This window comes from Sorex fumeus, unplaced genomic scaffold (assembly GCF_029834395.1).
Source record: "Sorex fumeus unplaced genomic scaffold, SorFum_2.1 ptg000097l, whole genome shotgun sequence".
NCBI classification, from domain to species: domain Eukaryota; kingdom Metazoa; phylum Chordata; class Mammalia; order Eulipotyphla; family Soricidae; genus Sorex; species Sorex fumeus.
The window spans coordinates 1,489,618-1,506,205 of record NW_026606154.1 but is presented as its reverse complement, the minus strand read 5'-3'; the positions used below and the strand labels follow the sequence as shown (position 1 = coordinate 1,506,205).

The following is a 16,588-nucleotide window of genomic DNA, read 5'->3' as shown; positions in this document are numbered from 1 at the left end:
GTATCGACAGAATTGTCACCACTGTCAAAACCAAACGCACATCCGGTCTCCACTATGTACCCAGAGCACCGGTGCACACCCATGCTTTCGAACGGAGAGTTTCCGGAAACACACACCAATGACGGGGTAACAGTGTCCGCTTCTGAGTGTGGGAAGAACGTGGCCCTGGGGTCTGGGAAAGGAAGAACTTTGATTCCACGACTCCGTCCCCACCCCCAGCTTCTTTGCAATTGAAAAATGTCTATAAGGCTTGAAAGGGGCAGAAAAGCTGGATTGGAGGTGACACAGGGACAGTGGTGGATGTTCTCGGGCACTCTGCTGGTGGCGAAGGTGTCACAGAAACTTTGTCCGTCAGAAGCCTAAATGTTAACAGGCTACATTTTGTAGCCTGTTGCCCAAATCAGGAGTTCTTAGCTGGGGACCATAAGCCCCACTCCCGATCGGCCAGTCCCCAGGATATTCCAAGGGGTCAGTGGTGAAAATAGTGCAAATGGGAGCGGAGGCATGGCGAAATGGTGTGAATGGGTGAAAATGGTGTGAACAGGAAGGGCACAGCCTAAAGGGCTAACAGGTAGGACAGCACAGGAATAAAGTAGAGTCAGGAGACCACACTCTAGGAAAAAGCTGAAGGAACACTGATCTAAACTACAATAGTTATTTTTATTGGGTTTTGGGCCACACCTGGCATTTTGGGGGGGCTACTCCTGGCTCTGTGCCCAGGGGACATTCCTGGCAGCACCCAGGACTCCTGGGGAGGGAATTTTCTGCTCAAGGCCTTCGGCATGCAGAGCATGTGCTCAGCCCTCAGAACCAGCTCTCTGGCCCCAATAAAACGAAAGTCTATCGGTTAGTTTTGAGTAATGAGTTGATTAAAATTGCCTTAAGTCATATAAAATGATTGCAGTGCATGCTGTTACCATCCAAGTTCTATCTGACCCCAAAACTATTTGAAAGTAAGTATAGAAGTAAGTATAGAAAGCCCCACTTCCTGAAGCACACCTTTATAAAGTCATTAGGTGACTCCAGGGCCTGGGGGCAGGTGGGGGGGGGGGAGTGGGACAGAAAAAAGAATTTTTAAAAAACTAATACTTGGCTGAAAGCTAGCATTTCCTTCAAGAGGGACGTAGACACTGTAGAATTAGCAGAACTTGCCATCAATAGATTACAGATTTATAATATCACATTGCACTCCACCCAGATCCTCCAAATTCCAGTAGGCGGGGGTCACACCCACCACCTGGCCCCCTGGCGCCGTGTAATCCCATCAACGGCCAAGACTCAGAGACTATAAAATCCAGCTCCCGGACGAGAACAGTGCAGTCTGCCCCCGCGCCTGGCTGTTTCCTCGCCAGAGCCCGTTGGAGGGGAGCGGGTTGAGCTTTCCTCCCTGCCCCGACCAGGGCTCCGGCAGCCGAAGACCTCCAGGACCAGCCACCACCATGCTGAGACCACTCTCCGCACACCTGAAGGTACTGTCAGAGGGACAAATCCACGCGGGTTCCGGGGCCGAGATCTCCCAGCCTACTCGGATTGGAGTCAAGCATCCTCCACACAGATCCTCCAAATTCCAGTAGGCGGGGGTCACACCCACCACCTGGCCCCCTGGCGCCGTGTAATCCCATCAACGGCCAAGACTCAGAGACTATAAAATCCAGCTCCCGGAACCGCGCGGCCGCATTCACGGCTGCGCGACATCTTCTCAGGACATCTTTTATGACATCTTACTATCTCATTCCTACTTTGGACAAACTTGCAGGCTATCGAATGTAGCCTGCCCACAGGGCAGAGTCTGGCAAACTCCCCGTGGCGTACCAAATATGCCAAATACCAGTAACAATGATGGGTCTCATTCTCCTAAAGAGCCTTGAATATAATCTCAGGGTTAGGATGAAAGAGACGTTACTGGGGCCTACTCGAGGCAATCGACGAATAACAGGATGATGAAATGAAAATGAAAATTGCACTTATTTCACATATTTTTGAAATATTTCACTTGTCACTACTTCAAAATGAGAGCTGTTATTTATTTGACTGCTGTTGGATCTTGCTTATTTAATATGTTAATAAAGGGCATTTTTTCCCCTGCCATATAATAAATTTATTTTTTCAACACAAGTATAACTATTTCAGGGTAATTGGTTTTCTTTGAAATTGTCTGCCTCTCATTTTATGTGCCTTTTGTGAGAAGGGACTTGGCTAGATTCACACACGGAAGTGGCCAAGGGGTTCCCTTGCTCTGAAGACCAGAGGTGATATATGACCCGAATATAAGAAATCCAAGATGTAATTTTTTTTTGTCCCCGTGGGTGGAGGCTCCTCCTCCCCCCAGCTGCCCGTTGGCCCTGTGCCCAGCCCCGTCTGCTCGTGTGAGCCCTGGGCCCGTGCCCGCGAGGGACAGCGAGACCCACTTGCCCTTGATTCCATGTTAACCGCCTCCTGGGCCACGGCCAGGGCGCTGAGCTCAGCCGCTAAGTCACGCACATCAGCCTGGCAGAAACTCTATCTTCAAGAAGAATTTCAAAAAGTGTCCGGAGCCAGGCCCCCAAATGCATCCCAGTGGGAGGCAGAGACGGCTCGGAGGAGAACGGGCTCCTTCTGCGTGCTGGAACATCGTGTTTCTCTGCACTGGCCTGGCCTGCTGGGTGAGAGCACAGTCTGGGTGTAGACTGAGATGCACGATGAGAGCCTGAAGGGGCTCCCATGTGCTCCAGTGTGGCCAGCTGAGAGCACTGGCTCTCTCCGAGGTGGGCGCTGGGTGGGCAGAGACCCCATTCCTGACAGCTCTCAGGGCTCTGCCAGTCCTCCCTGTCTCTCCCCCCGCCCCCCCCCCCCCCCAGCCCGTTTTCACCCGCCCTTCCTTCCAGAGTCACTCATCATTCAGATCACACCGTCTGTCTTGGGCTGGAATTGATTCTCTCTGCCACTGACTCACTTGTCCACTCAGTCAGCTGTGGACCAGACTCCCGCTCGGTCACAGGCGTGTACACGCCTCCTTCCCACCAGAAGCATTCGTATGAATTTGTGTGTTTCTTCCTTTAACTCGTGTTCACGGCTCTCTCTCTCTCTCTCTCTCTCTCTCTCTCTCTCTCTTTCTGTTTTGGTTCGAGTTGGGGCCACACTTGGTGGTACTCAGGGCTTGCTCCTGGCTCTGAGCTCAGGGATCACTCTTGATGGTGTTCTGGGGACCAATGGGGTTGGCCGTGTGCAAGGCACCACACGGAACTCTCTCCCTGGGCCCTGCACTCTCATGCTCAGCCTCCCTTTGAGCTCTTGAGGCTGTGGCTACCTGAATTCTCTGCTCTCCCTCCCCCCTCCCCACTCCCCGCCACAGAGGCAAGTGGAATGCTCCGTAGGGAACACTTGCTCCGGGAATACCACAGCACACAGTGGACACATTCTGAAAGTTAGAGGGGGACACTTGCACGAGCCACGTAAGGTGAGGTTTTAGTCAATGACAGCCTGCTTCCATGACGGGTCTCTATCAATAGCCTGGGTGTGCGGTGGGGTCTGCCACCAAGGACAGTGTCACTCTACAGATCCCCACTCTGAGCCCACTGTGGGCTCTACCGCCATGGCACCACTTCACAGGTCCCTCTGCATAGCCCACGGAGGGGTCCACCACCAAGGTACACTCCGCAGATCCCTCCGCAGAGCCCGCGGAGGGATCCACCACCAAAGTTGGTGCAATTAGGCGCTAGTCAGTTCCCATAGTGACACAACTTGCCTAATGGCGCATTTCTCAGAATGTGTCTGTATTCCAGCGCTGCACGACTGCAATAGCACTCTGGCTATCATGACAGGGATAGATAGGGACCAGCTTGGGCACCTTCAGCTGCACAGCCACCCTGCAGGGCTATGCTGGTCCTTAGCTCACTGAGACACAGTGTCTTAGAGCCAGCAGCACTGCACACCTCCAACTCCGAGACACACTCATGGAGTAACTCAGATTGCTGTGGCCTCCTGTTTAGTTGTGGGTCCTGCGTGTGTGTGCGTGTGTGTGTGTGTATGTGTGTGTGTATGTGTGTGAGATCTGGAATTACAGTTGGAGTTGGGGATGATACTCCTTCTCAACACCTTGATCCCTTCTAAAGATCAGAATCTGGAGATGTGGGGCTGGAGTGATAGTACAGCGGGTAGGGTGTTTGCCTTGCATGCAGCCAACCAGGTTCAATCCTCGGCATCCCATATGATCCTGCCAGGAATAGCTCTTGAGTACAGATCCAGGAGTAACCCCTGAGCATTGCCGGGTGTGACCCAAAAACTGTCACTGTCACTGTCCTTCCGTTGTTCATCGATTTGCTTGAGCGGGCCCAGTAACATCGTGAGACTTGTTACTGTGTTTGGCGTATCGAATATGTCACGGGTAGCTTTGCAAGGCTTTGCTGTGCGGGCAAGATACTCTCGGTAGCTTGCCGAGCTCTCAGAAAGGGGTGGAGGAATTGAACTTGGGTCGGCTGTGTTGGCTGTGTGCAAGGCAAATGCCCTACCCGCTGTGCTATCACTCCAGCCTGTGACCCAAAAAGGAAAAAAAAAATCTGGGGATGTGATAAAGTCACTCCCTTCTATGGGGATGAGCTCTGACCCAGAAGTAAGAGGGCTGGAGAAATGAGGGAAAGCGGGTGGGCTGGCTGGCAGTGGACAGGTCTTGCCCACAGGTGTGACAACATTGCGATGTGGGATGAGAGCCCCTGGTTTCCATGTCTTCCCCCGGTGCTCTAGTGGTTCACGTGAGTCCTTCTTGTGTGAGCCTCTTGGTGTTCTAGGGCCAGGACCACCACCTTTTATCACCTTTTAACTTGCTGGCGGTTGGACCAGCTTGGGCACTTGAGATGGGGTCAAGCCCCTTAACTCTAAGCCCATGTCCTCATCCATAAAGTGGGGCAACTGATTCCCAGTTTGATGGGCTGGGGAGATGTTCCAATGACAGATGTGTCTGGAGGAGACTGAATTGCAGCCACAATGGCCATTTCCCCCCCGAGTGTCTATCTGCTAGGACCATCCTGGGGCCTGGGGGACAAGATGTGCTGATGCTGGACCCTGGGCTCCAGCTTTAAGTCCTGGTAGCACCGCTGGAGATGCACAGACCAGTCCTCCTCCCCGTGGACAATGGGACACATGTCACAACAGGGGGGTAGAAAGGGAGCAACCACTGCTAGGAAGTGAGTTGGGAAGAAGGGGGGGCACCCGGAGGGGGGAATCCAGGAGGATGGGGGTTCGGGAAGGCCAGAATTTGGATTTCCAGCAGACGGGAGGTGCATGCCGGGCAGCTAGAACTGTGTGGAGGGGAGCGCCAGGTCTACCGGGGGAAGCAAGGAGCCGGAGAAGCAGATGCTTCTGCTGAACCCACAACGCCGGGCCTGCTCGTTCTTAGAGAAGATGAGCTCAGTTTGCAGGGGAGAGGCCGACGCTCACCGCCCTCGTGACGCTGCTCGTCAGCCATGCCCTGACACTTGGCAGGGGACCTTTGTCAGGTGAGCCACTAAGGCCCTGGCAGGGACCCAGCAACGTTCTTCATGGTCACGGGTTTTTATAAAATTAAAGAACCACAACTATAAACTGCATTTTTTTTCCTTCACACCTGGCAGTGCTCAGGGCTTACTCCTGACTCTGCACTCAGGAATTACTCCTGGCAGGTTCAGGGAACACTCTAGGATCGAACACAGGTTGGCCATGTACAAGGCAAACACCCTACTACTCACTGCACTGTCTCTCTCACTGCACTGGGCCCTATTAACTGCAATCTTTTTCCCCCCTGCTTTTTGAGTCACATCCAGCGATGCTCAGGAGTTATCCTGGCTCTCCACTCAGGAATCACTTGTGGCGGTGCCTGGGGGACCCTGTGGGATGCTGGGGATCAAACCTGGGTTGGCAGTGTCCAAGGCAAATTCCCCACCCAGCATGCTATCTCTCCAGCCCTAATTGCAATCTTAAAGTCATCAGGCCCACTGCCCTTCCCAGTCCAACTTTATCTTTAAAAAAAAAATCTTATTAGGAGTTTGTTGACCACTTGGGTGTGTGGTTTACAGTCCTTTTTCCCTGCCTAGTTTTCGGTCATTGCACTGAGCTACTGCAAGGTGGAAAAGAACTTCTAACAAAACTTTCACCCGGCCTGGTGACCCGAGAGGTGGGAGCAGAGGCTGACCTCAGACAGGACATGAGTCCCCTGGGTGCTGGAAACACACGGCGAGGTGGAGGCAGAGGAGGGACTACGGCAGAAGTGCCCGCAGCTGGGGACTACGCAGCAAAACACAGACTCTAGATTTTATGTATTTTGCCAAATCTGATAAAAGTCATGACATTACCTATATGATAGGCTGTGAAGCGGAAAAGAGTCTAAAGTATCCACAATAAAAGAAGAAATGTTGACCCAGCTCGCTCGAGGAAAGACTCAATTATTTTTATGGCTTCTAGTGCTCATCAGGACGAGGCCACTTGGCAGCTAAATGACAGGAGGTCCCCTAACCCCCCCTTCCTCTTCAGAACGGCGTCCCCCACTTCCTCCCTCCACTTCCAGGGGGCGCAGAGTCCCACAGCTCTGTGTGGGTTGCGGGGGGTACCCAGCGATGGATTCTTTAGCATCATCTGATCGCCCTGGAGTGAATCCAGGCAACAGCCATGAGCAGTGCAGTGCCTGACAGCTTCCCTCAGCTTGTAAATAAATGATATTTATAAATAAATGATATTTTAGGGGCCAGAGACATAGGCAGGTGTTCAAGTGCGTGCCTTGCATGTGGCTGTTCCAAGTTCAATTCCTGTCACCAAAGGGTCCCTCCTGACACCTCCCTTCCTCTGCCCCGCCCTCCAGGCTCTGTGGATCCCCTTCCTGTCCCTCCTCAGCACTTCTGAACGCCCTCTCTTCCTGGTCACCTGCCACCTGGGCCCTCTGCGTTGGCTCCAGCTGTCTGAGGCCCCTCCCAAAGGTTTCCTAACTCACCGTCCTTGCCAGCACGAACACGCAGGGGCCCTGTGCCACGTGGGTCCCCTTTCTGTTCTTTTGTTATTTTGAGGGGGTGAGGGAGGGGAAATCTGGGGGTGCTTAGACATCGCTCCTGGCCATAGTCGGGGGTCCAATGTGGTATAAAGGATGGAACAGGGTGGGCTGCCTTGCTCACACAACACCCCCCCCCCCATTCTATCCCAGTAGCGTCTCGTTCCTCTCTTTCCAATCACTTGTCACAATTTATGTTCCTCTCTGTGTGTTATTGTTGTGAGAGTATGTTTGGGTTTGTGTGTGTGAGTTTGTGTGTGTGAGAGTGTGTGTGTTCCTCTGTGTGTGTGAGTGTATGTGAGAGTATGTAAAAGTGTATATCTGAGTGTGTGTGTTCCTATGTGTGTGAGTGTGAGTGTGTGTTCCTGTGTATGAGGGTGTGTGAGTATGTATGTAAGAGTGAGGGTGTGTGTTACGGTGTGTGTTCCTATGTGTGTGTGAGTGTGTGTTCCTGTGTGTGAGTATGTGTGTAAAAGTGAGGGTGTGTGTTACTGTGTGTGTTCCTATGTGTGTGAGTGTGTGTATTCCTGTGTGTGAGGGTGTGTGAGTATGTGTGTAAGAGTGAGGGTGTGTGTTACTGTGTGTGTGTTCCTATGTGTGTGAGTGTGTGTGTTCCTGTGTGTGAGGGTGTGTGAGAATGTGTGTAAGAGTGAGGGTGTGTGTTACTGTGTGTGTTCCTATGTGTGTGAGTGTGTATTCCTGTGTGTGAGGGTGTGTATGTGTGTAAGAGTGAGGGTGTGTGTTACTGTGTGTGTGTTCCTATGTATGTGAGTGTGAGTGTGTGTTCCTGTGTGTGAGGGTGTGTGAGTATGTGTGTAAGAGTGAGGGTGTGTGTTACTGTGTGTGTGTGTGTATGTGAGAGTGTGTTGTGTGTGTGTTCCTGTTTGTGTTCCCATATGTATGTTCCTATATGTGAGTGTTCCTGTGTTCCTGTGTGTGTGTGTGTGTGTGTGTGTGTGTGAGTGTGTGTGTGTGTGGCCGACATCATCAGGGCCAGGTGTGCCCTAAGTGCGTGAGGATACCTCTCAGAATGATCCATAAACAGCAGGCCTTCTCCTGGAACAGGACGCCTCTCTTCCAGGAAGGATTTCCCGCCTGCAAATTACTCCCCTTGCTCAAACCAATCACTTTCCCTGTGAATTCCTCTAATCCCCGAGTTTGAAAGCCTGGGGCTGGGGGATTAGTGTGTGTGTGTGTGTGTGTGTGTGTGTGTGTGGTGTTTCTGTCTCAGTCATCCCTGAAACTACCCCCCCACCCCCATCTCCACCCCCCTCTGGTCAGAGGGTAGCAACTGGCTGGCCCCGGAGTGAATGAGGACGTCGGGATAAACAAGGCCCGGAGACGGAATGCGAACTGGGCTGCAGAGAGCCCGACAGTTTCTTTGAAATTGACCTTCATTTATTTGGAGGGGAAAGCGGTTAGCTCAATAATGGCTTCCAGGGCCTTTCAGCATAGAAAAAGGCGGAAGAAAGATTGGGAGCAAGGCAAGGTTCTCGTGTTTTCCAAACAGCTCCCTGAGCGCAGCTACCCGTCCACTGCCAGGCACTTCCTATACTCCGCACCCCCAGACTCCCTGAGACCTGCGGTGCCATGCACACCCCTCAGAAACAAGCCCCTCCTGCACCCTGCCCAGGCCTTCTGGGGCCCGTGGGAGCCTCACCCGAAGGTGCTGCCCAGAGGATGGGAAAGGCAACGCCACTACTCCTGAGACTTCCTGTCCCTCTGTGGCCTGCTTCCAGGGGTCGCATGAAGGGGTCACTGTTTGGAGGAGTCCAGCCTGTTTTCCCGGGCCTTTGGAGGCTCTGCGCCACAGGGAGAGTGTGGGGGGGACGCAGCTCCGGGTGGGGAGGGCGGGAGGCAGCCGTGCCCTGCGGCCAGCCGGACCCTGCTCCCCCCGCCCCCCACCCAGCAGACAGACAGATGAAGCCTCTGGATGAGGCTGCTGGGGTGGGCACGGCCCGTCCCCCTTTCCGGAGGATCCCAGTCCTCCTCTCACAGCAGACGAACACGGCTCTGGGAATCCCAGGAGCCTGCCCCCACTGGGAATCGCTCCTGCCTGCCTCCCGCAGACCCACGTTCCTTCCTTCCTTCCAGCAAAGAGCTATGGTGGAAGAGTCACAACTCGGAAGCTTCTCCAGAGGCCAATGGGGGACGGCTGCTGGGCAACGCACCCCTGTGTGCGCCTTCCATCTGGGCAGAGGCCAGGAGCCCAGTGTCCACCACGCTTGCCTCCCCTTTGCTGCTGGAAGGCCTCTGGTCCCTTTTGGAGCCCTTCCCAAAGCCTGCACCTCCCAAAGGGTAGGTTTCCAGGGGAGGTGTGTGTGTGTGTGTGTGTGTGTGTGTGTGTGTGTGTGTGTGTGCATGTGGCAGGGGGCTGTCAGCTCAGGGACAGCCTCGAGGGTGACTTTGGGAGGGTGATACAGATGGACGAAGGTTTTCCTGGCAGGAGATGGAGTTCGGTGGCATCTTGCCTTCGAAGGCGTGGAGGTGTGAGGGGCGAGAGCTCAGAAAGGCGTGGGCAGGACGTGGGGAGGCGGGATTGCGCGAGGGAGAAGAAACCAGAAGTGGGGGCTGGCTTTGGGGCCGGGGGAGGCGTCCAGAAGGCTGGAGCAGGAAGGGAGCAGAAGGAAGCTCCGGTCAGGCTGGCTTCAGGCCTGCTTGTCCTTTCGGAACCGCCTGGCAGGTGAGTGGAACACGTGGATTCCTGAGATCCGCCTGACTCGCCGAATTTGTTTCTCTGTGGATTCGGCCGAAGGAGCTACATGCGTATCCAGGGGCCCGAGCTGCTCCTCATCCTCTTTACAGCCGGAGAGCCCTGGATCTGGCTCCACCCTCCAGAAGTGAGTTACGAAGACCAGAGAGGTAAAGCGACACGGTCAAGGTCACGGAGCAGACAGGAAGCAAGGTCTAGCGGGCCTTGATTCCTCCTGGCCCTGGGCAGAGCTGTCTCCACGCCATGCCATTCTCCCGGTATTGGGCTCTTTCTCCAGCGCCTGCCCCTGGGGTCTCTCCCCCACCCTAGCCTGCGGGGTCTTCTTCTCCTCCAGGGGGGTGTCTGTCACAGCCTCTGCAGGCCGGGGGTTAGAGGTGAAAGGAAGTTCGGAGAAAGATCTGGCTCTCTGCGGAACCTCTGGCTGTGGGCAAGGGGCTGGCAAGGGAGAGGAAAAATAAACCCAGTTCGGGCCGAGGGGGCGGGGTCTGGGTCAGGGCACTGTCCACGCAGTAGGCACAGTATCGCATCCCTTCCACACATGAAAGCAGTGTTCACGGAACCGAGAGAAAGAGCCCCACTAGGCAGATGGAGAGACCGAGGTCCCCAGAGGAGGGGTCGGGGCCGGCGTCACGGTACAGCTTGCCCTGCAGGTAGCTGATCCGGGTCGAACCTTCAGCACCCGGCATGGTCCCCCCGAGCACGGCCAGGAGTGATCCCTTAGTGCCGAGCCAGGCGTCACCCCTGGGCACCGCCGGGTGTGGCCCCCAAACGAAACAACACAGCAGCAACAAAATGAGGAGGGGTCATTGGCCCAAGGTCACAGAGAACCTCGGTGACCAAACCCCCTCTGCCTCTGTCCTGCTGAATGCAATTGTCGCCCAGCACCACCCAAAGACCCCGCACAGGGGACCCCGGGAACTGCAGGAACGGAAGGCTCCTAGGCAGTGGGCTGAGGTCCCCGGCGGGGCAGAACTTCAAGCCTGTCCACAGCACATGCGGCAGACACTTCCGAGAGAGGCGTGAGCGTTTGCGAGCGCGGGTGCTAACAGCAGAGGCAAGGCTGAGGCCAAGCCGCCTGCCTCCTCCCCCCCCGCCCCCCTGCCCCCCAGCCCGCCGACATGGCAGGGTAGCGCCTGGCATCAGTTTGCTCTTTCCACCTGCCGCCCGCTCTGGGCAGCAGTGTGTCATCTGAAGGTTAGTGACTAGAGGGGTTCGGTGCTGCCCAGGGCTAGTGCAGACCCCTGGAGGGGGGTGGCTGCGGGCAGCCGTGGTCCAGAGCTGGGAGCGGCCGTTCCCCCCATCCGTTCCCCCCTCTCTGAGATCCCCCATGGTGGGACCATGACTGTGCCCCTCTCTCCTTGTCTGGAGAGCCCCCCCCTTCCCGGGAGACGAGCAGGAAGTCAAGCGGCTCGGTGCTCCCGAGAGGGGACGGGGGTCTCCCCAGTCACGGGGATCTCCCTCTCACCAGCATCTCGCCTTCCGACCGCACCCCAAGCTTCTCTGGGAAGAGCCCGGGCGCCCTTTAAGCCACTCGGTGAGAAGGATCAGGAGACAAAAGATGAAGGCGTTTAGATGGGAGGGCAAAAGGACCTAATTCCCTCTTGGCAGGGTTTGGGTTTGACAGTCGCAGGTGAGGGGCAGCTCCCATTTAATTCTAGTTTCTTCTCTACATCACGAGTTAGCACCATATATATTTTTTTTTGTGTGGGGGGAGGAGGGTGTGGGGAGGGTGTGTGGGAACCTTCTCTTGCCAAATTGCAAGCCTGAGATAACTTCAGGGCTGGTGGGGGCTGTATGGCTTAAAAAAAAAAAAGCCCCGTCTTAGCAGAGGAGGAAGGGAGCCTGTGGACGGGAAGGCCCCTGGAGGGAAGGAGGTGGCAGCCCCTGCCCGCTCGGCCCCCGAGCAGCGCGCCTCTGCGGGAGCCCTGGAAATGCTGAATGAAAACTGCCTTTCTGCGTACGAGCTGCCTCCCTGCTGCCCAAATACCGCGTCTGCGGTAACTACAAACTATTTTGTATGCTGCATTAGTGTCGCTGCCTCTGCCGCCGGCACCGCGCTACTACTGAAAGAATGCCGGAGAGCCACGCGGGGCCGGTGTCCTTTCTTTAATTATTAAACCCGGGCTGGGCGAGTGAGTCACTCTGCATACCAGATTTCTCCCTCCCGAGCTTCTATTTCGAGTGACTCGAGTCTCCTCGAGCCCCACTATCACCTGAGTTGGTTCTCGGCCAGTTACCCCATCTGCAAAGCTTGTGCAGAGCCACCATGGTTTTCCAAACCTCCACACGCACACACGGACTGCCTGGACACGCGTGCACACGCACTCGCATGCACACGCGCACACACACACGCATAGACACACGCGCACATACACACAGGCATATGCGCACACCCATGCACGCACACACGCACACCACGCCCCCGGCCCCTGCCCACCCCTCGACAACTTCCCAGTAAAACTCCTAGTCACGCGAGACTGGAGAACCCCCCCTCACCCGCTCCCACCCCCCGCCGCCCTCCCTCCGGGCCCCGACTCACCCAGCGGCAGGGCGATGAAGAAGGGCAGCCAACACAAGATGAACATGCCGACCACGATGCCCAGGGTCTTGGCCGCCTTCTTCTCGCGGGAGAACTTGAAAAGTTTGACGGCGATGGAACTTCGGGGGTTGTGGCCCTTGGCCCGGGTGCTACCGAGCGCGTCCTCGTGAAAGTTCTTGGAGTGGATCCTCAGCGTCAGCTCCTTGGAGTTGGACATCTCCTTCATGACGCCGGCCTCCAGGTTCTTGGTGGTCCTCTTGGCCACGATGTAGACGCGGCAGTACATGACCAGGATGACCGCCAGCGGGATGTAGAAGGAGCCCAGGGAGGAGAAGAGGGCGTAGAAGGGCTCCTCCGTCACCTTGCACTCCTTGTCGTCCTTGGGGGCCGGCTCCTTCCAGCCCAGCAGGGGCCCGATGGAGATGACCGTGGACAGGACCCAGACGCCCAGCAGCGCCAGGATGGCCTTCCGGCGGGTCACCAGCGTGGGGTACTGCAGGGAGTAGCGCACGCCGATGTAGCGGTCGATGGAGATGGCGCACAGGCTCAGGATGGAGGCCGTGCAGCAGAGCACGTCCACGGCGGCCCAGATGTCACAGAAGATGCGGCCCAGCACCCAGTAGCCCAGCACCTCCAGGGTGGCCGAGAAGGGCAGCACGGTGCAGCTCAGCAGCAGGTCGGCGATGGCCAGGTTGACGATGAAGTAGTTGGTGGGCGTCCGCAGGTGGCGGTTGCAGGCCACCGACAGGATGACCAGGATGTTGCCCACGATGGCGAAGAGGATGAAGGCACCCAGCGCCAGGCCCACGGAGATGGCCCGGGTGAGGTCCAGCTGGGGCAGCGTGGCATTGTCGCTCGAGGTCTGGTTGGGGCCGGTGAGGTTGGCATCTCCCCAGGGGGCAGGTGCTGATGTGTTGTGGCCGGGGTCCAGGTCGGGATTCATCTTAGAGTCCGCCCTCCATAGCCGGGGGGGTGGGGGGTGTGATGGGACTGGCCGGGGCTGCAGCCCAGGCTCCTCAGCTGTGCCCAAACTTTGCTGCCCCCGTGGTCGGCTTCCCAGGGGCGCCCTTCTGGCCAGAAGTCATCTCCGCGGGCAGCGCAGCCGGGCCCGCGCGTCTCCTCCCTGCACCGGGAGAAGGAGCCGCTCGCTCTCTCCTCGCTTGCTCGCTCGCTCGCTCGCCTGTCAGAGGGAGGAGGAGAGAGGGGACGAGGCGGCAGCTCCAAGTTCAATGGTCCACGTCAGGCGCGCGCGGGCCGGGCTGGCAGCGCGCGCGCGGGCGGGCGGGCGGGCGGGCGCGCGGCGGGGCGCGGGGCAGGGGCGCCCGGCTGGCCGGGCCGGCCCGCGGCGGGTCTGCGGACAGCGGCGCCTCCGCCCAGCAGCGCCGGGGAGGGTCTGCTTCCAACGAGCCGCCTCTGGGCTGGAACGCTCGGCGGTGACATCAGGCGGGGGAGCCCGGCGCCCTGACTCCGCGCGGCACTAGGGGGCAATGCGGGCCCAGCCAAGGCGCGCGCAACCCCGACGCCGCTCCCCCGGGTCCTCCCGGGCCGGGCGCGCCCCCCTGCCCGGCCAGCCCCCTGCGCCAGCCCGGGCATGGGGGGTGGGTCTCCCTGACCCCGCCCCGCTGACCCCCTCCCCCGCAGGGAGCCCTTGGGAATTGCTTTGCCCACTTCACCCTCCAGCAGGCTTACCTGTAACGGGGGCAGCGTCTGCAGCCAGACCCCAGATTTTTTTTTTCCCTCCTGGGCGGGGTGGGATGCAATTTAGGCAGCACCTGGAAGAAGAAGCCCGAGGGTCAGGCAGGTGAGAGGGACTTGAGGCGTGTCTGGGCCCCGCCTGCATCCTTCAGCTTTGTGCAACATTTCTGGACTCACCATCCAACTCTTCCTGCCTTCTTCCTTCCCCGGCTCATGCAAACACTGTCACTCATTCCTTAACTAAACTCGCAGCCCCGGCCCTGTGACTGTGGACAGACACAGCCTGGAACAGGGCACACAAGCAGGGGCCCTACCACAGCGGGCAGGGCGCTTGCCTTGCCCGCAACCCACCTGGGGTTGGATCCCCGCCAGGAGTGATCCCTGGAGCTCAGAGCCAGGAGGAAGCCCTGAGCATTGTTGGGTGGGGCACCCAAGAACAAACAAACAGAAAGACCAGGAGCCCTGCCTCAGGCTCGGAGGGGCGCGGAATCCAGCTGGGGCGACATAATGAACAGGGGAGTGTGCTGTGGTGTGTCCTGTGAGGGCAGAAACGCAGTGCAGAGGACTAAGTGGAATGTGGGCACTGGGTCTCCCAAATGTGGCGTCTGGGACCTCAACAAAGGAGTATCTGAGGCACGTCCTGAAAAACAGGAGGGCCACAAGAATGGCCTATAGAGGGGCAGGGGTCGGGGGAATCTGGAGTCCTTGTTGGCCTTTACTAATCTTTTTTTTTGGGGGGGGAGGAGTCACACCTGGCAATACTCAGGGGTTACTCCTGGTTCTGCAAATACTCAGCAAATACTCTTGGCAGTGCTTAGGGGAACCATACAGGATGCTGGCGTTCGAACCCAGATCAGCCAGGTGCAAAGCAAACTCCCTCTCCACTGTACCATCACTCTGGTCCATCTGCCTCCCCAGGTGGTACACTTCCCCGGATCAACGCTACTACGGGGAGAACTGGGGTACCTGCATCCATCCAACAGGGTGTGAAGAACTCTCTGCATTCTCTCACCGCCTCTGAGGGAAGGGCGGTGACCGACACGCCATTCCCAGCGTGGGATTCTGGGATGTGGAGAGACGCCACCACGAAACGACCAGGAGAGGCACTGCGGAGTCTGAGACCTCTGCAGGCTTCTCCACAGCAGAGCACTGCTGTCTCTGGATCACATTCCCCGGCCCCAGGGTGCAATCAAAAGGGGGTGGGGTTATATCCCCCCGCTCTCCTAAGTGATGGGGATATAACTGACCGATAACACTGTCCAACTTTAAAAAGTACAACGCAATAATTGAACACATTCATATGGCCATCATCTGAATGTGTTCAATGATCTACATACCACAAAGTGACGACCACCACAGACTCAGCCAACACCTTCATCATGTGTGTAGTCACCATTTCCTTTTGTGGTGAGAGCCTTTAAGGTCCTCTCTCTTATCAACATCCAAGTTTATAATACAGTATTGCTATAATTTGTCATCGCCATGCTATAGTTCCCAGAATTTATTCATCTTCTAACTGGAAGCGGGTACCCTTTGGCTCACCTCCTGGCCCCCCCCCATTCCCCCCCCCCCCCAGCCCTGATAGCTATCACTCAACTCTCTGTTTCGGCTTCTGTGGAATTCCGCACATAAGTGAGACCATGCATTATTTATATTTTCCTGTTTTATTTCGCAGAATACCCCCACGTTGCACCCATTTTGCGGAAAATGGCTGGCTATCCCCCTTTCTCATGGACACGTATGCGTGTGCATTTACAACATCACCACAGATCTCCAGCATTCACCTCCCTGCCGAAGGGCACTTAGGTGGTGCCCGGGTCTTGGCTACTGTGAACACTGTGACTATTGCCACGATGAACCCGGGGCTGGAGACTGTTCAACATCCTGTTCTCATTTTCACTGGGTAGAGAACCAGAAGTGGGACTGCTGGGTCCCTTGGCAGCCTGGTCTTTAATTTGTTCATGCCTAGCGGTGGCCAGTGGCTACTCCTGATGGTGCTCAGGGGTGCTGGGGACTGAACCCAGGCGTGGGCACTCGCCCTTTGAGCCATCTCCCTGACCTTACACTCCTGAGGAGGCAGCACACTGTTTTCCACAGTCTCTGGACCAATTTCCCTTCAAGAAGGGGGGGAGGCTGACGAGACAGGACACTCGGGACCGCCTATTCTGGCAGGGGGCTCCCCTTTACTGAGTGCGAGGGACAGCCAAGCATTTCCTCGGTTTCTTTTACTCTTTATGACAACCCTTGGAGAGAGTCAAAACCATTCGCCCTCGACCATGAGAAAACTGTGGTTCAGAGAGAGCTGGAACATTCCAGTGGTCAGCTGGCCAGCAGACACGTGGCAGAGCAAAAAGCGGGGGACAGCCGGAGACTAAAAAGTGAAACCTGATGCCTCCTCCCTCTGGCACGGGAGCTGCACTGGGACTTCCTGCCTCTGGTTCACTGGGGTGGAAGATCCCGGCCTCCACATTGGGGAGCGGTGGCCCAGGAAGCTGCTCTGGGTGACTTACATTGAGTCCCTCAATTTCCAGGTGGCCATCCTGCGCCTATAAAAGGCTTCACCCATCTGCCACTGATACACAAGGCTTTTATTTATTTATTTATTTATTTGGGCTGGAATGATAGCACAGTGGTAGGGCATTTGCCTTGCAAG

The 16,588-nt window shown here is 56.6% G+C and overlaps 1 protein-coding gene across 1 annotated transcript in view; it reads right to left on the bottom strand.

The window, feature by feature from the left end:
• The window catches only part of ADRA1B (adrenoceptor alpha 1B), a 96,898-nt gene that overhangs the window by 34,667 nt on the left and 45,643 nt on the right, over nucleotides 1-16,588 (bottom strand). Inside the window, exons 2-3 of the mRNA XM_056133086.1 lie at nucleotides 13,930-14,012; nucleotides 12,241-13,420 (exon numbers count right to left, since the gene is read on the bottom strand). Coding sequence (XP_055989061.1) covers nucleotides 12,241-13,183 — 943 coding nt within the window. The 5' untranslated portion in view covers nucleotides 13,184-13,420; nucleotides 13,930-14,012. The remainder of the gene's footprint in view (nucleotides 1-12,240; nucleotides 13,421-13,929; nucleotides 14,013-16,588) is intronic.